The 25825-nt window shown below is 46.9% G+C and overlaps 1 protein-coding gene across 4 annotated transcripts in view; it reads left to right on the top strand.

The window, feature by feature from the left end:
* The window catches only part of tcn2 (transcobalamin II), a 77064-nt gene that overhangs the window by 18270 nt on the left and 32969 nt on the right, over positions 1-25825 (top strand). For all 4 annotated transcript variants that reach the window (XM_072497938.1, XM_072497934.1, XM_072497944.1 and 1 more), the window contains exons 3-6: positions 8609-8795; positions 20835-20977; positions 23527-23658; positions 25620-25816. In XM_072497938.1, coding sequence (XP_072354039.1) covers positions 8609-8795; positions 20835-20977; positions 23527-23658; positions 25620-25816 — 659 coding nt within the window. The remainder of the gene's footprint in view (positions 1-8608; positions 8796-20834; positions 20978-23526; positions 23659-25619; positions 25817-25825) is intronic.

Raw genomic sequence — 25825 nt, 5'->3', positions numbered from 1 at the left:
AGAAGAGAGACTGCTAAGTGATATTTCACATTATAAAGTGTTTTCCCTTTAAAAGGAATAATAATCCACTTGTCAGATGTTTTGCTCACAAGAGGTGGGGGAGGGGAAAGATTTCCACTCTGCTGCGACCTTGAGTTTTGACCAAAGGCCATTATAAATTTGCTGACTTCAACATTCACTTTCTGCTGAGCTTGACATATAACTCCACAGGCCAGGAAAACAAACTGCTTAAAAAATCTAACAGAATTTTCTGGAAATCTTTCAACACATTGTATTGTGTAATTATAAACGGGGAAATATTTATCTATGTCACTGGGAGATAGGGGCAGCGTGGCGGCGCAGTGGGTTAGCCCTGCTGCCTCACGGTGCCGAGGTCCCGGGTTCGATCCCGACTCTAGGGCACTGTCCGTGTGGAGTTTGCACATTCTCCCCGTGTTTGCGTGAGTTTCGCCCCCACAGCCCAAAGATGTGCAGGGTAGGTGGATTGGCAACGCTAAATTGCCCCTTAATTGGAAAAAATTAATTGGGTACTCTTTTTTATAAAAAAAAAATTTAAAAGTAAGTATCTGGGAGATTACACACTGAATATATTGACTGTTAGTCTATATTTGCTAGGGTTTGTTATAAATCCCTCCATGTCACAGCCTTCTGTGATCTTCCAATTCTGGCCGCTTGTGCATCCCTGCCTTTCATCACTTCACCATTGCCTGTATAGGCCTTAAAATGTGGAATTCCATCCCTGAGCTCTCTGCCCCTCTCCACCATTAAGATACGTCTTAAAATCTACCTCTTTGATCAAATCTTTCAGTCCACATATCACCTTGCGTGGCTCGCTGTTGCACTTTGTTTTGATAACATTTCTGTGAAACTGTTTGGGATTCTTTTACCCAAGGGCTTATAAAAATGCAAGATTTCTGTTGCTTTCACATGGAATACTCAACGATAACTTGCAATTACATCGCACCTGTTGGTGTCCAATAAACCTTCTTGCACACTTCAGAGAATTAAAGGAAAAATGGGCACTGATCCAGAGAGAGGATAGGTTAGAAAAGGGAGCAAGATCTTTGGTCAGTGAGGTGGGTTTTATGGACTTCTTTAAAGGAGTCATAAAGCTTTACAGCAGAGAAAGAGGCCCTTCAGCCCATGTCTGTGCTGGCCATCAAGCACCTACCTATTCTAATCCCATTTTTCAGCAATTGGGAAGAGAATTTGAGGAAAGAAACCTAGCCTGAAGCTAGTGCAGTTTCTTAAGATGAGATGGATGAAAAGTAGGATATACCAGATTCTGGAGTCGGAGGAATGGAGGATTCAGAAACCGGGAGGTTGTGGAGCTGGAGGAGGTTAGAGAAATGTGGAGGGGTGTGGCCGGGAATGACCTTCAACATGAAGTCAAAAATGTTAAATTTGACGTGTTGGAGACCGGAATCCGCCACTGCCATCCATGGCCTCAAAACAATTGTGCTCTGACCAATGGTACTCGTGATCTCCAGGCAGTGTAGATGTGCGGTGAATTCCCATCTGAGCGTACCCCTGCTCGGATGGAATTTCACATTGGCCCCAAACCCTGAAGCCCTCCTCGAGAGCCGGATCCGACTCGTGGAAGTACTCTCCATGCCCTTTCACACTGCATGGAGGGGCTTCCTGTAAAGGCTGCTGCTGCACACCCTTCACTTCCTTGCCCTTGCCTGTCAGCTGGACAAGCCTTGGTGTGCCTGGTTGCTGTCCAAGGCGGAGGACCCACTGGAGGTTCTTCTACGGAGAAGTCTTCCCCTTAAATTCGGGGACCTGGGATGAAGGGTGCTGCATGCAGCTGTCCTATACAACCGTAGACTGCATCGGTTCACGGACTCCCAAGATGCCTGCCTTTTGTGTGGCCTTTTGGATTCTGTGGCCCAGCAAGTTGCTTTAGGCTGCAATGCCTTTTCAGTCTCTTGAAAGCCTTTTGTTAACGTTCTGTTTGTACTTTAGCACCACGCTCCTAATTTACGAGCACCCGGTCCGGAGAGGGGTTGGAGGGAGGAGGACCTCCTCATGAACCTGCTCCTGGACCTGGCCAAACTTGCCATAAACGGGTCCAGTCAGCAGGCAACCGAAGGAGAGGGTCATCCAACCTGACTATCTGCCCTCTACCTCCGCTACAATCGCAGCCGCGTGTCCCTGGAGAGGGAGCATGCGGTCTCCACGGGCACCATTGAGGCCTTCCATGCCCGCTGGGTGCAGCAGATTTGGGGTGCTTCATTCACCCTTTTAATCACATTTTAGTTAGTTTTTTAAAGTTTCAATTATGATTTGTTTTTGATTAATGCAGTATCTCTCCAAGAGGCTGCATCTTTTAATTTGTCCCTCAGTTTTTTTAATTTAGTTTGGTTTGGTCCTCATCAAAATAGTTGGAGACCAGGATACAATGTAGTTAGACAGTACACGGGTAAGATGAGCTTAGTATTGGATAAGATCGGAGTTTTGAACGTGCTGATGTGTATGGAGCATGGGAAATTGGTCAAAAGACCATTGGAGTAATCAAATGTGAAGGAATCCATGAGCATTTCATGGCAAAGAGGTGGATTTAGGGGCACAGGTAGGCAATGTTTCAGTGGTGGGAGTAGGCTTTGTCCTTTTCCCCCTTCCTGCTCCTCCTCACCAGCTGCCAAACACCTGCTGATTGACCCTCGGACTGTTTCTCCTCCGTTGGTTTGGTCCACTATGAAGTGGGAGATGCGGGGAGCAGTGATGTGTTTGGCTGCCTGCTACCTCCCTCTTTCCTTTTATCTTGTCTTCCGCTTCATCCTCCATTGTCCCGTTTTGCTGGCTGGAGGTTTGCACATCTCCTTGGCAGTAGTCAGGCTGGCCGTCCCGTCTGCTTGGCCATCCTTGGCTTTTGCTGTCCGTGTGCAAGTACGGTCATGTTTGGGGCCGATCTTGTAGAGATGGCCTGCCCCACCACACAGGTTGCAGTCCTTTGTCTGATGTCCTTCCTGCTTGAAATTCTTACAGATAGAGCACTGAATTGGCTGCTGCATGGCCAGGTTCGACAAACTTTGGGCTGCCCGATGTAGATGAGATAGCCACGGCCTGCCCCAATCCCGAAGCTGGGGGGAGGGTGGAGTCTTCCCCCAATCCCGAAGCTGGGGGGAGGGTGGAGTCTTCCCCCAATCCCGAAGCTGGGGGGAGGGTGGAGTTTTCCCCCAATCCCGAAGCTCGGGGGAGGGTGGAGTCTTCCCCCAATCCCGAAGCTCGGGGGAGGGTGGAGTCTTCCCCCAATCCCGAAGCTCGGGGGAGGGTGGAGTCTTCCCCCAATCCCGAAGCTGGGGGGAGGGTGGAGTCTTCCCCCAATCCCGAAGCTGGGGGGAGGGTGGAGTCTTCCCCCAATCCCGAAGCTGGGGGGAGGGTGGAGTCTTCCCCCAATCCCGAAGCTGGGGGGAGGGTGGAGTCTTGACTGTCACCTTGACCTGGTGTTTACTGGCCCAGATTCTGAAGGTGTCCTTGACCTCCAAGCAGTTGCCAACCTTGTCAACGTACCTCACGAGGGTGGTGAGCAGATCTACGACTGGAACATGGGGGTTGTTGAGGTGCACAGCGCCATGCGGTCCAGTTGAGACGGCAGATTAAAGAGAGGCTCTGCTTTGAGGATTCGCAGGTGTGGCAGGTCTCTCTTCTCCTCGAACACTTTCAGGAGCTTGATGCAGGCAGCAGCATTTTTGAAGGTCACATTAAAGTATCCAGTGCTGGGGAGGTCCTGCAGACAATAGATCTCAGCTTCTTTGAATCCACAGGAATCAAGAAGGATTCTCTTAATGAAGAAGGCACGGTCACTGTCTTTCACCACCACCCTAACAGTGTTACATGCGCCTGGCTTTGGAGCTCGACTGGCTGCAGCCATCACCTCCGTCGCTGATGCACTGGAGCCCCTCCAAGACAACCACCGAAGAGCTTCCAAGGCCAAAAAGCCTCCGCTGAAACTCCCCGATAAAAGAAATGAAGCCCACAGAATTTAACACTTGCACAGAGGGAAGCATGATCAGAGTCCTAGGCGAACCACCCTCAGGATCGTGGTTTCACCCCTGATCATTAACTCTCCCCTGTCCATGTCTTCCAAAGGCCATCCAGCGAATCCCGTCAGGTCTGTCAGCAGATTCCAGTGGGTGGCGGGGGAGGGTGACCCACTTTATCATCGAGGGATCCAACATCATGTATAGATATATATAGTTGTGAGCATATATATCAATCATATATTAGTACTTGAGTAAAGTTGATTTCATTTGGAGGTCTTCTGCTGGTTTCAATACATCCCAAAAAATCCATGTTGATTGGCAAACCAGAAGACAGACAGGCGTGACTTAGAACAACGTGTCCATCGTCACATGTTGTGGCACTATGCTAACATATTCCCAATTCTTAGAAGCTATTGTGAGGACCATTGTAAGGAGCTTCATCTTTGAGAATGATCCTGAAGTATAATTATTTTGATTCCTATCTGAGATTAAAGCACCACGATGCTCACTTGGCATGATTCAGCCGAGAGTGTTCGAATTGATAGGGCAGCAAGGTGGCGCAGTGGGTTAGCCCTGTTGCCTCACGGCGCCGAGGTCCCAGGTTTGATCCCGGCTCTGGGTCACTATCCGTGTGAAGTTTGCACATTCTCCCCGTGTTTGCGTGGGTTTCCCCCCCCCCCCACAACCCAAAGATGTGCAGGCTAGGTGGATTGGCCACGCTAAATTACCCCTTAATTGGGAAAAATGAATTGGATACTCTAAATTTTTTTTTATTTTTTTTAAAGTGTTCGAAGTGAAGAGTGTTCTGACACAACGGGGGAGGCAGTGGCATAGTAGTGTTGTCGCTGGATTAGTAATCCAGAGATTTAGATTCATGCTCTGGGGTCTTGGGTTCAAATCCCACCATGGTAGATGGCAAAATTTGAATTCAATTAAAAAATTATCTGGAATTAAAAGTCGAAAGGTGACCATTGTCGATTGTTGTAAAAACCCATCTGGTTCATTAATGTCCTTAGGGAAGGAAATCTGTCGTCCTTACCTGGTCTGGCCTACGTGACTCCAGATCCACAGCAATGTGCTTGACTCTTAAATGCTCTCCGGGATGGGCAATAAATGCTGGCCCGGGCAATAAATGCTGGCCCAGCCAGCAACGTCCACATCCCGTAAATGAATAAAAATAAATAAATTATTGGAGCAACTGACTGAAATTAGTTAATTGGGATAAGAGCCAGAAATGTTAAGTGAATTTTAACAAGTCAAGCCCAATATGACTCTTCAGAAGAAGAATTGTTCTTCGATCCAAATAAGTCCTATTAGACTCTAAACATGAACTCTTCTCTCTCAACAGAAGCTGCCATACCTGCAGGGTTTTTCCAGCACTTTCTGGTTTTTATTTCAGATCTCCAGCATCCACAGTATTTTGCTTTTATTTTAGTGTTAGACAGGGACCTTGGAATCCAGGGCAGAGATCCTGCAATGTGAATAATTATTTGTATATTTGTTCGGCACCCAACTTTTCATGGGGCTTACAGAGAATGGCATAGAATATATAGCACAGAATATATTGCACAGATACAGGTCATTTGACCCAAGCATTCTGTGATGCTCTTTACATCTTTCCATCCATTTCATCTACCTCACTTCAGCTGATCAGCATATCTTTCCATTCCCTTTTCCTTCATGCACTTGTGGTTATTGGGAACAGAAGGGAGCTGTGCTGGGGGATAGGAGTCTTTTTGTTGTGGCTGTTTGTTCTGAATGAAGAATACAGTTGGGGTTGGTTAGCATGTTCATCCCACACCTTTGAGATGCTGATGTTACTGTGGTGAAATTGGCTTTCCTCAAAGGGCACAATGATTCTCAGGCAAAGGTTGAATGGTGGGAGACAGGTGACAACCGCACCATGGAACCATTCACTCAGCTGCTCTCATCATATCCCACATGGCCTATAAATGCTGGCCATCACACACAGAATGTACTACACTGAAACAGGCCATTCAACCCAACTAACTCGTGCTGGAGTGCAATGCTCCTCCTATCCTTCCTCTTTCCAACTCGGTTTCCCTTCTCCCTCATTTGACTATCTAGCTTCATCTCAGCCACTCCCTCTAGTAGCAAGTTTCATGTCCTCTTGGTAAAGAAGTTTTGGGGTTTCCTATTTCTTGGTAACTATTTTATATTGATGGCCTCTAGCTGTGCTCTTTGCCGCAGAAAGAATATTCTCCCTGAAACCACTCTGTCAAAAGATTTTGTAGTTTTAAAGACCTTCATTGAATCATCCCTCTGATCATCCATCAGGCCTACTCATTTCAAGTGAAAAGAGAACCAGCCTGTTCATCCTCTCCTGATGGGGGTAACCTCCTATTTCCAGTATCACCTTTGTAAATCTTTTTCGCATCCTCTCCAGTGCCCCTCTGTCCTTTTTTTTAAATCATATGCTGACCACAGTTGCACATGCAGAGAATACTCCACATGGTCTAAACACGATTCAGTACAAGTCAAGCATAACTTATTTATCAATTATATCCCTTTTAAAAAATAAACCTCATATAAGTACTCTTGTGAAGACCTCCTATCACTTTAAAACTGTGTTCCATCCACATTTAAAATTCCAGCTAGTAGAATTCCAAAGTAAATTATGAAAAAAGTCAATAGTCACATAAGATATTAGTTTAGACTAAAAAGGATTCCATTCCGAAGTTCTTAATCAGACTGATGACAGAGAATAAATTCCTAGCATACACAAGATGCCAACGCCTGACTTCACCTTTATTCACTGCATCTTTTTCTGATTTGTTTCTGCTTCTCTTCATCGTTATGTTTTTAGTTTTCTTGCCTTTTGAGTTCCAAAATACGTTTTTCTAGGTAAGTCCTTTGAAATAAAAAATAACAGACATCTATCTTTGCTGTGATCATTTTTGGGATATTGCCTTGAGAATGTGTACATCAGCAAAGGATCAGCCATTTAGCGGTGTAGGACTAGCAACTGTTGCTGTGGCTGGGAATAATGGCTGCTAAACCCTTCGTGTAGACTTGTCTACTGTAGAGCTATCCTGTAATGTGTATGTAGATCAGTTGGAGTATTCGGATAAATCCAACATACTGTGTTGAGATTGGCAATTTTGGGTAAAGGAACTCCAAAATGTAACATAGTGGCAGCGTTAAGTTTGAAGACCACAGATCGGCCACAGACAAGATTTAGTGCAGCACAGAAGAGGCATGTGTATGGAAACCCTGGGAAGCAGAGGACACTTGGCAGAACAGTGATTTTTGGGATAAAAGAGGTGGTGAATGGGAGCAATGAGCCAGGTTACAGTCATGCTGCAAAGTCAGTTTTGAATTGGTTAGAAAAGTTGCAGGGCCATTGAGTTAGCTTTGGGTGCCATAAACCTGTGCAAAAGACAAATGTGTGCAACAGGAAAATAAAGCCACTGGATTGAGTGTGGCAAAAGCTGCTATAAAAAAGGCAGAGAACTTTTTTTAAAAATGCAGCTGCATTACTGAATCTCTCTACAAAATGGAGAGGATTGTAGCAATCCTGTATAAGTCAGGTGTGATGGTAAAAGAAACAGGGAGGAGACCACCAACTCCTCAGGATGAATAAAAAGTCCACAGATGTCCTATCCAAATGTAGGTCTTTTGAGCAAAGGATAGAATCTTGGTTTTTGGGTTTGTCTATCTCCGAACTGGATAAATGAGGGGTGTAAATTCAGATAGCGATTGGAAGCATAGAATCAGTACTGGGCTTGCCTGAGAAGTATCAGAAGGCTGTGCGCACATGGCTGTGTTTGTGTTCAGGGTGGGCATGGGGCTGTGTCTGTGCGCAGGTGGCTGTGTCTGTGTTCAGGGTGGGCACGGGGCTGTGTCTGTCTGCAGGTGGCTGTGTCTGTGTTCAGGGTGGGCACGGGGCTGTGTCTGTCTGCAGGTGGCTGTGTCTGTGTTCAGGGTGGGCACGGGGCTGTGTCTGTGTGCAGGTGTCTGTGTTCAGGGTGGGCACGGGGCTGTGTCTGTCTGCAGGTGGCTGTGTCTGTGTTCAGGGTGGGCACGGGGCTGTGTCTGTCTGCAGGTGGCTGTGTCTGTGTGCAGGGTGGGCACGGGGCTGTGTCTGTCTGCAGGTGGCTGTGTCTGTGTGCAGGGTGGGCACGGGGCTGTGTCTGTGTGCAGGTGGCTGTGCCTGTGTTCAGGGTGGGCACGGGGCTGTGTCTGTGTGCAGGTGGCTGTGTCTGTGTGCTTGGGCTAGTGTCGGCAGGCATGAGAGTGTGGGGCTCGTTCATGCTTATCTGTGTGAGCGGCTATGTGTGTTTCTATGTGCGCCCGCAAAGGGTGGTGTGCGTGCATGCATATCTGTGTGCGTGGCTGTGTGTGTTCCTGTCTGCACCTCTGCGGAGTGGTGTGTATGCGTGTGTTATAAAAATGCTATCCACAAACCGCATTCTCTTGATTTGTGGTCATGTGTCAATCTTAAAGAGGAACATGTGCAAGAAACTCACTGCGTACAATGAAGGAAAATTGGAGCGTAGGTAGGTTTATTGCATGCTAATTGAGAGAAAGTAATTGCTACTAAGTCCATTGGAAGTCCCTGTCTTATGTCCTCTTTTTTTTTTTTCTGTTTCAATCAGAGCTACACGGCAATTTAGAAGACACCATCACGTCCCTGGACACACGTCTCCTGCAATTCACGGTCTCGGCTTTGCCGGCCAATCCCAGTGTCCACATTGCCCTCCGATTATCACCGGAGTACAACCTGCAGGATGTACAGGGATACCTACAGAGACTGAAAACTGACCTTCAAAGCAAATTGTCCAGGTAATCATTCTTCCAGACCCCAACCCAAAGCTTCAAGTAGCTGGGCTCATTCTGTTGACAATATTGAATTCTTTACCCATCAGTCTGGCCTCAATAAAACTCTAGGTGGATTTGTAGGTATAGTATTATTTATTTTTAACCAACTTGCAAGGCTGACTCGCTCCACAGAGATTCAGAACACACAAGCGGTCTCCTGGAGCTCCAGAACCGAGAGAGATCGGAGACAAAGAAATCTCTGCAAACCTCATTCAAATGGTATCAAGTTTCACATACAAGATTCTCATAGGTCATCCTATACACCCCCTGACCTGGCCATATATCCTGATTGGCTCACTTCGCATTCCTTAACCCTGGGCCTCTTGTTACCCAGCATCCTTTTCCCCCTCCTTGCCATGCTTTCTGAATCACTTTGTCCTTTGTTTGTGAACTCACTACTATCAGACTGGCTCACATCTACATTATTGTAACTAACATTTGAACTAACTATTTTATATCAAATTCGTTTGTTCAATTCCTCATTCCCTCCTTTTATCATTTCATAACCTATCGGTCCAATCCATAGCTACGGCCCCTCATCTAAGAAGATTTGTCGCTGCATTTCCAATTCCTGTTGCAGCACCCCGTCATCCGCTGCACCCTCGTGGATCCTAACAGCCAAGATTCTATGGGCGTCTATCTGTTCCAGTGTACCCTGCATTTTACCCATCACGCATTTAAGGATGGCCAGGCCCACAAAGATGCAGCCGAGTGCCACTGCTAAATACATGTCCATATTTATCAACCAGTCCTTCCAACCTCCAAATCCCCAGTTACCCCAAGCAGCTTATACTGTGAGTGGGAATTATCCCGAGGAAGTGAAAGGCAAATAGCCGGTGGTGCTGAACCCGGATCGTAAGGAAGAGTGACTTGCTCGGGCGGTGGCTCAGAACGCTGACAATGAACCACCGTTTGGGGAGTGCCCCAAAGCGGTGAAACAGAAAATAACCTAGACACCGCTGCGGGGTTCGGGTAGCAGACAACCCGTCCCTGGCCATACAAGCGGTGGTAAATCTGGTAGAAGAGATTCATACTGCCCAGGTTTCCCTCATTCTGGGTCCGAAATGAATTAAGTATATCTCCTGATAAACTACGTTCTAGTTGTACTCCCCTTCTCACACGCTCCGTCCTCTCTCTCTCTCACAACCTCTTCCTACCCTCTTCGTACGGTCTGACTATACCTTTATGGCACCAATCTTAACACATCCAAAATCAAATTTACATGTACTCCAAAAACAAGGCAATGTCCATGCAATGTTCCCTTCCCATCGCCGGGACCGGTGCAATTGCCTCATGAGTCCTGCATTGTCCGTTAACCTGATGACCTTCCATGAGTCGATACCATGTCCTCGTATATGGGGGCAGAGAAGAACGTTACCTCTGCATAAGTGAAATGTCCTTGTAGTTTGGTTGGGGTTACAGATGTAGGTGATATTTCCTTTTTCCGTTTTGGTCGCCGATGTCACTCCAAGCGAGGCGAGGCCGAAGATTACACAGGCGGTGCGTAGCCACCCCATCATGCTCCACACCTGTAAAACAGTGCTGGGGAAGGGAGGCAGGTTAGTGACCGACCTTTTTACAATGGTGGAGGTGGACCCAAGCACTCCGCCCCTCCACTTTGACTGCAGCGGGGCTGGTAAGGAGAACTTGGAAGGGCCCCTCCCATCGTGGCTCTGACCCTTTCCGAGTCCAATTTTTGACCATGACATAACTACCAGGCAGCACTGAAAGCGAGCTATGTAATGGGGATGGTGATGGGTGAGCCGCGCACACCTGGCCATGAAGCTCCTTGAGGACCTTAGTGAGGGCTAGAACATAGGTAGTCATTTTTTCAGTCATATGGTGAAACTGAACCAGTCTGGGAACATTTTAGGCACCATCACTTGCTGAATTTGCGCGGCTGTCCACGCTGCACAATCTGCTCGTTCATTACCAACGTCAACTGGGGTCTTACTGTTTGTATGGGCAGCGCATTTAATGACGGAAATCTGCGCGGGCATAAGGAGGGCCTGCAGTAGGTCATTAACTAAACCCCGGTGGGATATTTCCGTGCCGGCCGCTGTATGGAATCCCCTATTCTTCCAGAGCTGTCCGAAGTCATGAACTACCCCGAAGGCGTATCGTGAGTCAGTATAAATATTTACCCGGCGATCTGAAGTGCGTACTCTGTTGGGTCTGAATGATCCACTGCCCTCCTTACCATAGGCCCCAGATCCTTGGCATGGTACTGGTTGTGGACCTGACATGTAATATGAGGGCCTACAGAAGCTGACTGTGGCCATAAATGTGGTGGTATTGTTACAAAATCGGCTGTACCTTCTTTTCCCGTGACTGTGGCTGTAACTTTGACTGGCCATTCGGTCCCAATTAACAGCCGGTATTTGTCCTCCAACACCCTGTTTTGTCCGGTTCTGTCAGAGGCCAGGGTAACGTGATGCAGTGAATGTTCAATGTCTAACGTCCACCACTGGGGGGGTGATAGAAATATAGCACTGTTGTCTCATCCTCCATGATTGAACCGTTATCACTTCGTCTCCGCACTCTAGCTGTAGCTGGAAGATACACAGTAAATCTCGGGTAACAAGTTACAGTCCAATCCAGTAGTCACCACAAACTGATGATCTGTAGACTTATTCTCATAAGTGACTGTCACAGGTTCAGAAATAGGATACTCCCACACCTGTCCTTGGGACCCCGACAAATGCTGGGTGTGGTCAGATAGTGGTAGTCGAAGTTCTGATTGCACCGAAGACATGACTGCTCCAGTGTCGATTATAAATGGGTAATGTTGATCTCCTATCTGCAGAGAGATAATAGGTTCCCTGTCCGATTGGAGAGTCCTTATGACTAAATTAGCTAGTGAATCTTGTGTTGGGAAAGGGTTTGCCTGGGAGAAGTCAGTGTATCTCGTCTGTCCTCTCCTTGGTGGGTACCCCCTCCTTTGGGTCGGGTAGTCTCCTTCTGCTGCCTGTCTTTAAAGGGGCATTCCTGATGCCAGTGATCTGTACGGCCACAATTAAAACATGCATTGTTCCCTCTATATCTGCCCCATCCTCTTTTCCCAGTAGACCAATGGCCCCTCAGAGGGGGCGGCAGTTGTAGAGCTGTTGGTGCCTACGGTGGGAGATAAGGAGGGGCTGAGTGTCCATTTGGGTGGGTTTGATATCCTCCCCCGTGTTGATCCACCCACCCAAGGTCACAATATTGGGGTTCCAGCTGGTAAGCCACTGTATCTGCCGCTGGTTGCGGTCTCATCATCCTTTTTCATTACATACTCAGTCTTAATCTTTGTAACTGAGCTTCCTTCATGGCCTACACCCTCCTTCCAATAAAATCTGACTGCCTGGACCATCTGGGAAGGGTCGTTCTCTGTCCAATTCATGTTATTACATTTCACGACAGTAGCCATGGAAGGTGGTAGGCAATGCATTAACATAGCACAATATTGAGGGGAATTCTGACCATTTTGGTACAGCAAGTCACCTGACTGCCCACGGTAGATTTCCATCATTAAATGCGCTGCCCATACAAACGGTAAGACCCCAGTTGACGTTGGTAATGAACGAGCAGATTGTGCAGCGCGGACAGCCACGCAAATTCAGCAAGTGATGGTGCCTAAAATGTTAAGTCAGACTAAATGTTCTGCAATAAATAGGTCTGCCTCTGACAAGCCAATGCCAACCATCCAAGATGGCATAAGGTTACAGGAGGACACTCCTGAGAATGATAAACAAATGTGGAAACGGTTAGGTTGTACATATGATTCTGTTTCTTCTTTATGGACCACGCCAGCACATCAGACTTGTATGTCTGATGTACTGGCTTTATGGGTCATCGAATGTGTACACTTTGCAACTCATTGTGGGGCTCGGGGGACTAGTGATTTGTTGCTGGACACTTGGTGGCACCCTAAAATGCAGGGGCTGGCCCAGAGTATCAGTAATCGCTGTTTGATTTGTCAGCAATATAACACCGGAAAAGGTATCCCTTGTGGTACGGGGCAAACATTTGAGATGCTCCAAATGGATTACATTGAGTTGGAAAGGTGTCAGTGTTATAAATATGTTTTGGTCATTGTGGACGTGTTCAGCAGATGGGTTGAGGCGTATCCAACTACCAATAATAAAGCTGCTACTGTGGTTAAAAGTTCTGATGCGGGAAATCATTCCCCGGTACGGCATACCAGCTCAGTTAAGTTCTGATAAGGGGCCTCATTTTATTGGACAGATTAACAAGGAGTTCTGCTCCCAGTTGGGCATAGGCCAGCAGTTACACTGTGCGTACAGACCGCAGGCGGCCGGGTTGGTTGAGAGACACAATCAGACCCTCAAAACTAAATTGGCTAAATGAAGAGCAGACACGGGACTGACATGGCTTAAGTTGCTCCCCGTTGCCCTCTTCCAGCTGCGGGTTACACCTGCGGGACCGGCCCGGCTCTCTCCTGCCGAGATTCTTTATGGCAGGCCTCTTAGAACTCCCTGGAGCCTGCAGGTTCCCAGACTGGTTCAGTTTCACCATATGACTGAAGAAATGACTACCTATGTTCTAGCCCTCCCTAAGGTCCCCCAGGAGCTTCATGGCCAGGTCCGCGTGGCTCACCCGTCACCGTCCCCATTACATAGCTCGCTTTCAGTGCAGCCTGGTAGTTATGTCATGGTCAAAAATTGGACTCGGAAAGGGTCAGAGCCACGATGGAAGGGGCCCTTCCAAGTTCTCCTTCCCTCCCCCACTGCAGCTTATCATACTGAGAGTGGGAATTATCCCGAGGAAGGCAAATAGCCGGTGGTGCTGAACCCGGATCGTAAGGAAAAGTGACTTGCTCGGGTGGTGGCTCGGAACGCTGACAATGAACCACCGTTTGGGGAGTGCCCCAAAGCGGTGAAACAGAAAATAACCTAGACACCGATACGGGGTTCGGGTAGCAGACAACCCGTCCCTGGCCATACAAGCGGTGGTAAATCTGGTAGAAGAGATTCATACTGCCCAGGTTTCCCTCATTCTGGGTCCGAAATGAATTAAGTATATCTCCTGATAACCTACGTTCTAGTTGTACTCCCCTTCTCACACGCTCCGTCCTCTCTCTCTCTCACAACCTCTTCCTACCCTCTTCGTACGGTCTGACTATACCTTTATGGCACCAATCTTAACACATCCAAAATCAAATTTACATGTACTCCAAAAACAAGGCAATGTCCATGCAATGTTCCCTTCCCATCGCCGGGACCGGTGCAATTCCTCACTGTTGCCAAGAATACTACAAACTGGTCCCTTCCCTTGTACTTTGAGCTTCTGCATACAAAGGGAGAAAGTTAGAGAGGGGTGAGAGGAACCAGGATTGTTCAATGTAGCTGCTGTAGAATCATATATACAGTGTAGAAAAATGGCATTCAGCCCATCTGATTTATGCTTTGTTTCATCAGCTGCTGAAACTCTTAGCCACATGCCTTTGTTATCTAGAGTTGACTATTCTGACCTACCCAATTTGCACCTTCCAAAAACTTGAGGTCAACGAGAACTCCACTGTCAGTGTCCCAACTCAGAACAATCCTGTTCACCCTGTGCTCACTAATTTAGATAGGCTCCCACTCCAGCGGGTACTTGATTTCTAAAGTTCCCAATGTTATTTTCAAATCCCTCCATGGTCTCGCCCTTCCCAGTCTCTGGAACCTCCACCACCCCAATAACCCTCAGATATTTGTGCTGCTTTAATTCAGGCCTCCTGAATATTCCTGATTTTCTTCTTTCAGCGCTTGGCAGATGTGTCTTCAGCTACCTAGGCTCCAGGCTCTGGAATCCCCTGCCTAAACTTCTCTACCTTTCCATTCTTCCCAGTGTAAGATGTTATTTAACGCCTACTTTTTTTTTAAAATTTAGAGTATCCAATGCATTTTCTTTCCAATTAAGGGGCAATTTAGCGTGGCCAATCCACCTAACCTGCGCATCTTTTTTTGGGTTGTGGGGGCAAAACCCACGCAAACACGGGGAGAATGTGCAAACTCCACACGGACAGTGACCCAGAGCCGGGATCGAACCTGGGGCCTCTGCGCTGTGAGGCAGCAATGCTAACCACTTGCGCCACCGTGCTGCCCTAAAGCCTACTTCGTCGACCAGGATTTTGTTCACCTACCAAATAGCTCCCTAAGTGGTTTTAATCATCTCTTCTGTGAAGCGCTTTGGGACATTTTACTACTTTAAAGGCACCATCTAAATGCAAGTTTTCATTCTGGTGATGTTTGCCAAGAGCGTCTTCTCAGTTTACTTCATCTAACAATGTCAGCATATCCTTCCCCTCATATCATTTATCTAGATTCCCATCTACACTCTTCGCCTCACCTAGTGCATTTTGGTAACATCTAACCACAGAAATCTTGGCTGATACTCCAATGCAGGACTGAGCTACCGTCTCTCAGATGGGACATTAGAATCAAGTCCCGTCTGCCCTTTCAGATGGACATAAAAGATTCCATGGCATTATTTTGAAGAGCAGGGGAGTTTGTTACGATCCCAATTGAGGTTACTACTGGACGGAATGTCTCAGAATGGAACCCTGGCTCAATTGACCGTAACGTATTTACTTTTTTTTGGAAGACGTGGATGAACAGAGTGACAGGACTACCAATTAGTTTTCAACAACAGAAAAAAACATTTGTTAAACATGAAATGTTTGACTATAATACAATACTCCCACTTCACAATACACAGATTTTAAAAAGAACACAGGTTACAAAACTTATCTTCTGCTATAATGTTCTCAATAAATATGTCCCTGTAACCCAACAGGCTAACTGTGGTCAGACACACACCACTCTGAAACCAAGTGGCAGATGTCACCCAATCGAATTTCTGTGGATTTCTATTCAAATCCCCCCAGATGATTATTACACGTATGTTTCCAAACTCCACTGTCAAAAAGACCCACCTTAGAATCTTCTTCCGAAACACGCTTTCTCTCAGCTGTTTTCATCAGGAATCCATTTCCAGGATTTCTAACTCTCCTTTCTGTATTCCTTTGTCTTAAATTCTCACATGCATTCAAGCTTCCACATAAACACTTAGGCACCCAGCCACAAATAGAACACTATTGCTTCACATGTACTAAGGTGAGAAACCTTAGAACTGTTTCAGTTACCTGGCTTCTCTTTCGCCAATGCCATCAGGTCTGCACTTTTTAATTCTGTCCTTAACTTTAATGACCAGTACCTTGTTCAAATTTCCTTTGACTCCTATTTTCCTGGAACTTCTCCTTTCATTCCGTGGTTTCTAGAACTAGCTGTTCTTTAGTTTCTGGCTTTTGTTTTCTTGCCCATTACTCTTACTTGCTCCTGGTAGAGTTGGAAGAGTTGTCTTCTATCTCACTACCTAACTCCAACTGCCTTGGGTCCAGTTAAAACTAAACTCCAAAATGCTTCCTAACCTAAAGGTGCCCCCTGGTTGCAAAGCAACAGCTCACCTTCTTTGCATTTGTTTGCTTTTCACGTTGTGCACTCTCAACACAATGCAAATACAGTCTGAAATTAAACCAAAACCCCCATTCGTTCAAACGACTTTGTTTAACATGAATCGAACCAGAGCACTGGTGCCTCAACACGCTGAGGTCCCAGTTTCGATTCCGGGTCACTGTCCATGTGAAGTTTGCACATTCTCTTTCGCCCCCACAACCCAAAGATGTGCAGGGTACGTGGATTGACCATGCTAAATTGCCCCTTAATTGGAAAAAATTAATTGGGTAACAAAGACTCAAATAAAAACCTGGGGCGGGATTCTCCCCTACCCGGCGGGGCGGGGGATTCTGGCGTAATGGAGTGGCGGGAACCACTCCGGCGTCGGGCCGCCCCAAAGGTGGCGGGAACGGCCTTTGGTGCCACGCCAGCCGGCGCGAAAGGTCTTCGGGCGACGCATGCGCGGGAGCGTCAGCGGCTGCTGACGTCGTCCCCGCGCGTGCGCAGGGGAGGGGGTCTCTTCCGCCTCTGCCATAGTGAAGACATGGCGAAGGCGGAAGAAAAAGAGTGCCCCCACGGCACAGGCCCGCCCACTGATCGGTGGGCCCCGATCGCGGGCCAGGCCACCGTGGGGGCACCCCCTGGGGCCAGATCGCACCGCACCCCTCCCCAGAACCCTGGAGCCCGCCTGCGCCGCCTTGTCCCGCCGTTCAAAAGGTAGTTTAATCCATGCCGGCGGGAGAGGGTTGACAGCGGCGGGACTTCGGCCCATCGCGGGCCGGAGAATCGCCGGGGGTGGGCCCGGCGTGGCGCGATTCCCACCCCCGTCGACCGGCGCAGCGCGATTCCCGCTCCCGCCGAATCTCTGGTGGTGAAGAATTCGGGACACGGCGGGGGCGGGATTCACACCAGCTCCTGCCGATTCTCCAACCCGGTGGGGGGTCGGAGAATCGCGCCCCTGATTTCCAAAATCCCACAATGCAAACATAGATTATTTAAAATTACCTCTGCTTCCTGACAAGTTATTCCTAGTCTCTTGGCTAATATTTATCCTTTAATCAACATCACTACAAGGCATGGATTATCTGGAGATGATTCGCTGTTAGAATTAGAATCCCTATAGTGCAGAAGGAGGCCATTTGGCCCATCGAATCTTCACCGATCCTCTGAAAGAGCACCCTACCTAGGCCCATTCCCCCACCCAATCCCCGTAACCCCACCTAACCTGCACATCTTTGGACACTAAGGGGCAATTTAGAACAGCCAATGTACCTAACCTGCACACTTTTGGACTGCAGGAGGAAACTGGAGCATCTGGAGGAAACCACGCAGACATGGCCAGAATTGGACCTGGATCCTGGCGCTGTGATGCAGCAGTGCTAACCATTGTACCACCGTGCCATTGTTTGTGGGAGCTTGTATTGTGCAAGTTGGCTGCCATGCTCCTTGCATTACAACAGTAACCACACTCTAAAAGTACTTCATTGGCTATAAAGCACTTTAAGATGTCCTTAGGTCATGAATGGTACTATATAAATGTAAGACTATTTGAGTTCTCTCTGGGTAATGATGCTTGTCTTAAGTTCCCCATTGGATTTATCAGTGCTGAGCTTTTATTTAGAGCTAATTTTGGATTCCCCATCAGCGGAAACATCATCTCTATGTCTACCTTACCAAACCCCTTTTTCATTTTAACAATGTCTATTATGTCATGCTTCAGCTGCCTTGTTTCCAGGAAAAAGATCCTCCGTCTATTTAGTCATTCCAGGTAGATATGTAGCAGAAAACGAGTAGAGCACATTTTCCTGTTTTTGCACTTTGAGCTATTGGTGCAGGAAATACAGGGAAGTGAGCTAGAAAGGAGTTTATATTCCTGCTGTAGCCCGCCTTGCTACCCATCCATGCACCTTTTATATATGATAACTTGAAGGTTGCCAAACTCTGGGCAGATGGGACTGTGAAAGGGGCTTCCTAAAGGTGGATGGTGTGATATGGCATTTTTATAAGGAGACACCTATGTTTGATGTTAGGAAATTCCTGATAAACTGTAATAGTCTTCTCCTGCGATGCAGCAAAAACATCAGGGTTCCCCAAAAGCAGTAGTGTGGTAAGGTAGAATCATTGCAGGGCAATGTGAAGTGACTTTGTCAGGAAAACTCATTTCAGCTATTTTCTGCACCGAACAATGTTCACAATCCCTGGCACATCTTTTTGAAGTTAGAACATACAGTGCAGAAGGAGGCCATTCGGCCCATCGAGTCTGCACCGACCCACTTAAGCCCTTACTTCCACCCTATCCCCCTAACCCAATAATCCCTCCCTTTTTGGACACTAAGGGCAATTTAGCATGGCCAATCCACCTAACCTGCACGTCTTTGAACTGTGGGAGGAAACCGGAGCACCCGGAGGAAACCCACGCAGGCACTGGGAGAACGTGCAGACTCCGCACAGACAGAGACCCAAGCCGAGAATCGAGCCTGGGACCCTGGTGCTGTGAAGCCACAGTGCTAACCACTATGCTACCGTGCCCATCTGAACATGTTTTGTCTGGTAGATTGGTCTTCTTCAACCTTCTTCTCCTCCTTTGCACATTACCCCCGTTTCTTATTCTCACCTCCTTCTCCCTTGTTTCTCGCATTCTGTTCCTCATCTCTTCCCTTCTCCCGCGCCCCCCTGCTTTCTTGCTTCTCTCTCATACGTTTACCCTCGCTCTCTCACTTGCCTCGCTCACCCCTTCAGTTCTCACTCCTAACCTGTCTGTTCCTCTCTCTTAAAATGTGAAGATAGGTTTAGGGTCACGGGTGGAGAAATTAAAATTGGGGATACACAAGTGGTCAGATCTTGAGGATAGCGGAAATAGCAAGGGGCACGACAATTATAATAATTAAACAGAAGCATTGCTTAACCAGGAGCCAATATAGGTCAGTGAGCACAAGGGTGATGAGGTGAAGGGGACTTGGTATTAGGTGTGCAGCAGCGTTTTAGATGAGTTTAGGTTTAATTGGGAGAGACCAGCAAGGAGATAGTTGGAATGGTTAAGTCTAAAGGTAATAAAAGGATGAAAAAGGGTTTTCTCAGAAGATGATCTGAGGGAGGGCCCGAGTTTGGCGATTGTTACTAAGGTAGGAAAAGGTGTTCTTTGTGATCAGAATAGGTTTAGTCACTAAATTATTCCCTGCATCTCTGCGGCATGACTGGGGAATTATTTTGGTTCTAAGGAGTTGGCAGTCTGCAGTCAGCTGCTGGCACATAAACCTGCCCTAAATTCCCAGGAGGCTAGCATCTCCTCTGCCGAACACCAGTCCAAGATTGGTACATTAGTACTTTTTTTTTAAAAAAGTATTTTATTACAAACATGTATCAAAAGAGGTTACAGCGAATAAATGCCCTAGGAAACATACTTCCCAACAATCAACTATACAGTCTGTACAGATTTCCCCCCCCCCCCCCCCCCGCGACGAACAGTTCCTCAAACACGGTCACAAACATCCCCCACCTTTCCTCAAACCCCCCTGTAGAGCCTAACTCCTACTTTATCTTCTCTAACCGCAGGAAGTTGTACAGTCGACCAACCAGCCGTTGCCCTCCCAGTCAACCGGGACCTTGGATTCATGTCACATTACATTCATCCCCCACCATCTGGCCTGGGCTTGCGAAATCCTACCATCTGTCCTGGCTTGAGACAATTCACACCTCTTTAACCTGGGGTTACTCCTATCTCTGGCTCTGTAAAGACTTAATTACCTGCAAATGCTTGCATTCAAAGCATTGAGTTGCATCCTTGACTTTGTCTATATATATATATATATATATATATATATATATATGTTTCTGGAACATACCTCTTCATTCACCTGAGGAAGGGGCAGTGCTCCGAAAGCTAGTGATTTGAAACAAACCTGTTGAACTTTAACCTGGTGTTGTAAGACTTCTTGCTGTGCTCACCCCAGTCCAACGCCGGCATCTCCACATCATATCCTGGCTAAGACTGTGAACGCTTCCGCCCAGAATCTTCCCAATTTTTTGCAACCCCATAACATGTGCACATGATTTTGCTTTGTATTCATTCGTGGGATGTGAGTGTTAATGGGAAGAACAGCATGGATCGGCCACACTTCGTTCCCTGTGAAGGTGGTGTTAGGCCTTCTCCTTGAGCCATTGATGGCTGTTAGCTACAACTGAGTAGCTTGCTCGGTCACTTTAGCTCTGCTGTTGACTCTGAAGCGCAATCTGGTGTGGGACAGCGATCACGTCTAGGCCAGGTCAGGTAAGGATGGCAGATTTCTTTCTCGCGGGATTTTGGTGAACCGTTTTACTAGTGCCTAGTTTTGAATTCTCCAGGTCCCACTGGGGGATTTAAGGTCACATTCTCAGAATTATTAGTCCAAGCCTCTGGATCATTGCTCGAGTAACACAAACATTTCACTGAGGCAGCAGAAAGGTTTAAATCGTCTGGACGCAGTAGGGCTGAGTAATTGGAATCTCACGGATGAAGTGTCTTTAAAGATCTGTGCTTAACAAGGAGGGGAAAGACTTAACAAATTTTCATCATTCTTTCCCTTAGCTCCCCAGGATTGCGACCCTCCACAGGTCTGGTAGCTCTGTACCTGCTGGCCCTTCGAGCATCCTGCGAGGACCTTGATAGCCTACAGGAGGCTCTGCCATATCTCAAAAACAAACTGAGAGCCGAGAAAAGCCACACAAACCGTATGTAGTTTAAGCCCTTTCACAGTGTGGTTTCTTCTGTGTGAGTGTGTGTATACGTGTGTTTGGGTGTGTGGGAGGAGGGGTGGGGAGGCTAGGAGTTCTGTGCTTGGGGGACATTAGAAGTTGTATGTGTGTGTGTTTGGAGGGTGCAAGTGTGCGAGTCTGTCCGTGTGCTCTCTGTCGGCACAGTGACGCCTGTACCCTGCTCTGCCACTAGGTGGTACTGTTTAGCATAATCATAACTACTGCCACCTGCTGACGGGGATAGGCTCTGCAGAATCACAAAGTGTTGAGATTGGTGGGCACAAAAACCTGTGTTTCCACAAGTGCTGTTTTTTAGTTGCTCTCTCAGCTATTTCTGGCTTTGTGGATCATACAGTTTTTGTAGAAACTGCCCAATTCCCGGAAATATGAAAATGAAAATCACTTATTGTCACAAGTCGGCTTCAAATGAAGTTACTGTGAAAAGCCCCTAGTCGCCACATTCCGGCGCCTGTTCGGGGAGGCTGTTACGGGAATTGAACTGTGCTGCTGGCCAGCCTTGATCTGCTTTCAAAGCCAGCGATTTAGCCCTGTGCTAAATATCACACTTCGTGCTTCACAGAGAAAGGAGCCTTGCATTTATAAAGCACCTTTTTGAACTTCAGGACTTCCCAGAGCGATTTACAACCAATGCAGTATTTTAGAATTGTAGTCACTGTTATAGGGCAGAAAACGCACCATACAATTTGTGCACAACTAATTCCGGGCTTTTTTAAAATTTAAAGTAGCCAATTCATTTTTTCTTTCCAATTAAGGGGCTGGTTTAGCACAGGGCTAAATCGCTGGCTTTTAAAGCAGACCAAGGCAGGCCAGCAGCACGGTTCAATTCCCGTACCAGCCTCCCCGAACAGGCGCCGGAATGTGGTGACGAGGGGCTTTTCACAGTAACTTCATTTGAAGCCTACTTGTGACAATAAGCGATTTTATTTTAATTTTTCATTTCATTTAGCATGGACAATCCACCTACCTTGAACATCTTTGTGTTGTGGGGGTGAGACCCAAGCAGACACAGGGAGAATGCACAAACTCCACATGGGCAGTAACCCGGGGCCGGGATCGAACCCAGGTCTTTAGCACCGTGATGCAACAATGCTAACCATTGTGCCACGTGCCGCCCTCGATTCTGGTCTTTTATGGAGTTATCTGGGGTGACCTACATTAGCTATTCTTGGCCAATTTTAGCCCACAGGTGACAGACAGCCAGAACCAAGCTGGGAATTTCCAAATCATTTGGGTTATTTGAATAGTGAGCTTATTCTTATACTGGAGATTCAAATCGCCTGGAAAGATTAGGGCTGAAGGCACATGGGAAGGCTATAAGCCTCCAAGTCATGTACTAACCTGACTTGGAAACATATCACTGTTCTTTTTTTGTTGCTGGGTCAAAATGCAGGAACTCCCTTCCCAGCAACACTTAGGGAGCACTTTACCCACACGGCCTGCAGTAGTTCAAGGAGACCCACAACCATCTACTTAGGGACAACCAGCGATGGACATTAAATGCTGGCCTTGCCAGCGATGTCCATTTGCAGCGAGTGAAGTTCCTCTCTGCCACCTCCGGTTGGGTGTTTTATATGAGCCCAGTCTGTGTCATGGTGCCATGCCTCACCGCCACTCAGCGCCTCCCCACAGTATCTGGTGAATCAACATGCGCACACTCCCATGGCAATGTTCACTACTGAAATGGGTGTGCAGTAGCAGTGCTGTAGCCTCAGTAAACGTGCTTTTGCGTCTGTCTGATGCCAACAGTTGTAGGCGTGCCTCATTGGAGTAAAATGACTGGGAAGAGAGCAGAGTTACACTCAACTTTCCTGTTACCTCTCTTCATTTCCCTGAAGGTTGTTTATCCTGAAAGCAGCAAGAGGACTGGGGGCGGGGTCACATATTCCTAGTGTCAGGGAGAGATTGGGAGCTTATCAAAATGGTCGCACTTTGACCTTTCACCTCTTGAGGTGGCTTCCTATTTATGATTTTTTTTAAATATTACTATCTTCAGCATGTTCAATTGGTTGGGAGCTTTGGAAAAGGTAAAAGAGGAGGTTAGGAGAGGATTCCCAAGTAAACCGTGAAATGAGTAGGAGGGTATCAAGCAGCCAGTGATGTAACAAATGTACCAAGTGTGGTACAGTGTTAGAGCCTGTATGTGCATATAATAATGTGTGATGTTGTATGTTAAGAGTTTATAACATATATAATATTGTCATAGAGCATGTGAGGGGATTTTAGGCATTACATTTGAACATGTTGTGGTGACAGCATGTGTCATAGTGTACATTGGATATTATTGTAATGGGGTATATCCTGCCCTTGTACACGATAATATTATTGTGATTTTGAGATGTTGTGAAGGCAGCCTTAATTGGTTCTGACTCTTGTCAATTGTCTGTCAGCTGGGCCAATGCAATAGGAACACTGACAAACCCCGAGTCCAGATGGTTCAGCAGTTCTTCCACATCAGTCACCGTTGATGCTGTAATACTAATGCCTGTTTCATTTTGTGATCATAGATCATAATGTCCCTCTGACCAACCTTTACCAGTACAGTCTAGGTGTGCTGGCACTGTGTGTGAATAATGTGCGGGTAGATCACAGCGTCCTGTCTGGATTGATGCCACATGAGCACCATCATCACTGGATCGGTGAGCTTTTCCTTTGACTTTCGTTCTCCAAAGTGTTATTTTTGAGGGCATAATAATTCATTTTAAAATTGGTTCTATTGGCCATGGATTTGAGTCCTGTTTTTTACTGAATTAGTTGATGGTGGTTGAAGTGTTACAATTGGAATTTGTGCCCCAGGTGAGGGAGATGTGGTTTCCCTCCTGATTGCTGGCCCGAAATCCCTCCATCAAAACGTGTGTGTGAAACCGTTGGGAAAACCTCCAATGTTATCCCATGGAAATAGCAAGGAACTAGCATTTATATAGTGGCTTTCAATCATCCCAAAATGCTTCACAGCCAAAGTCAATAAAAGTACATTCAAAATGCATCACTGTTGTAATATGGGAAAGACAGTGGCCAATTTGCACATTGCTACGTCCCACAAACAGCAATTAGAGAATGACCAGATCATCTGTTAAAGTGACATTGGTTGAAGGAAAGTTAAATATTGATCACAGACAAATCTTCTGCTCCTCCTCAAATAGCGTCATGAGATCTTTACGTCCAACTGAGAAGACAGACAGAAGCTCTGTTCTTATCTGACAGTGCAGCACTCCCTCGGGATGACACTGCAATGTCAGCCCAGATATTGTGCCCCAGTCCCTGGAATGGGACCTGAACCCATAACTTCCTGACTGAGAGATGAGAGTGGTCCCCACTGCCTTGTCCACACATGATGGAGGAACACGTTAGTCAGATACAATAGGACAACCAAGTCGTGGGGAATAATGCCGTAGCGAGGTCAACACCAAAGTGGTTAAAAGTAGTTCCCGATACCGACTCTTACAATGATTGAGATTAGTATCTTTACTGATGAGCAGCTTCAATCAATAAATATAAAGAGCAAAAGGATCAGAGAGTGACAGAGAGCTCTCTTCTGGATTCAGATGGGATTAGATTTCACATCCTCCTTCAATATATGTACATTCATAGATGTCGTTAGTCACGCGGTGAAAGAAAAACACATGTTTTTACACAATGTTATATTGTACCTTTCAGATACATCCCAAGGCAACTTTAATAATGGTGTAAATGAGCTGGTGTCCAATAAGTGTCCATTACATAGTCATAGAATTTACAGTGCCGACGGAGGCCATTTAGCCCATCGAGGCCGCACCGGCCTTGGGAAAGAGCACCCCACTTAAACCCACACCTCCACCCAGTAACCCCACCTAACCTTTTTTGGAACTAAGGGCAATTTAGCATGGCACATCTTTGGACTGTGGGAGGAAACCGGAGCACCCGGAGAAACCCACGCAGACACAGGGAGAACGTGCAGACTCCGCACAGACAGTGACCCAAGCCAGGAATCGAACCTGGGACCCTGGAGCTGTGAAGCAACAGTGCTAACCACTGTGCTACCTTGCCACCCCAACCTCTCTTGATTTTATTTTCTATGAACTCGATTCAAGCTATTTTGCACGTACATGATCCAAATAACATAAATGAGGAACTATCGGGGGGTTTATTTTTCTGGGGTTCTTTGAGGAAGGAGCATTTGCCAGGACACTGGACACCCAGTTCTGCCTTGGGTCCTTGAACTACTGAAGCACACAGGTTTGAACTTTAAAAGCATATCTGGGGGATGGAACCTCTGGCAGTGCAGCACTCCCTCAATACTGTGCTCCGTCACCCTAGATTAAATGTTCAAGTCTTGGAAGAAGGGTGTGAACTTCCAGTGCTGCTGAATGAGCCAGGCTGACACCTGGATCTGAATCGGCGCAGGCTTGGTGGGCCGAAGGGCCTGTTCCTGTGCTGTAATGTTCTTTGTTCTATTACAATTGCAACACATGGTTAAAGGGGGTTCGCTAATGACCTTGGGATGGGTACAATGTGAATTTGCCTCTTGTCGTCTCATGTGTAAAATCTCTGACAAAAGGGGAGGCAACTACTTTCTTTAGTAGTTAAATAGATGGTTAATCTGGCTCTGTTCTAACAATAGACACAGAAGCAATGATGGTTTTGGCGCTTAAATGTGTCCATGAATCTAAAGTGCCTAATAACGATACCTGGATGTACAGCGATGCCAGAAGAACCAAGGTGCAGACAGCAATGAACAAACTGATACAAAAGATACAGAATCGGCAGGCAGAGAATGGCAAAATTGGGAACATTTACAGCACATCAGTGGCCTTACAGGTATTCTCT

The sequence above is a fragment of the Scyliorhinus torazame genome, chromosome 1, assembly GCF_047496885.1.
Source record: "Scyliorhinus torazame isolate Kashiwa2021f chromosome 1, sScyTor2.1, whole genome shotgun sequence".
Lineage (NCBI taxonomy): Eukaryota > Metazoa > Chordata > Chondrichthyes > Carcharhiniformes > Scyliorhinidae > Scyliorhinus > Scyliorhinus torazame.
The sequence above is the reverse complement of the archived record's forward strand: the minus strand, read 5'-3'. Positions and strand labels throughout refer to the sequence as shown.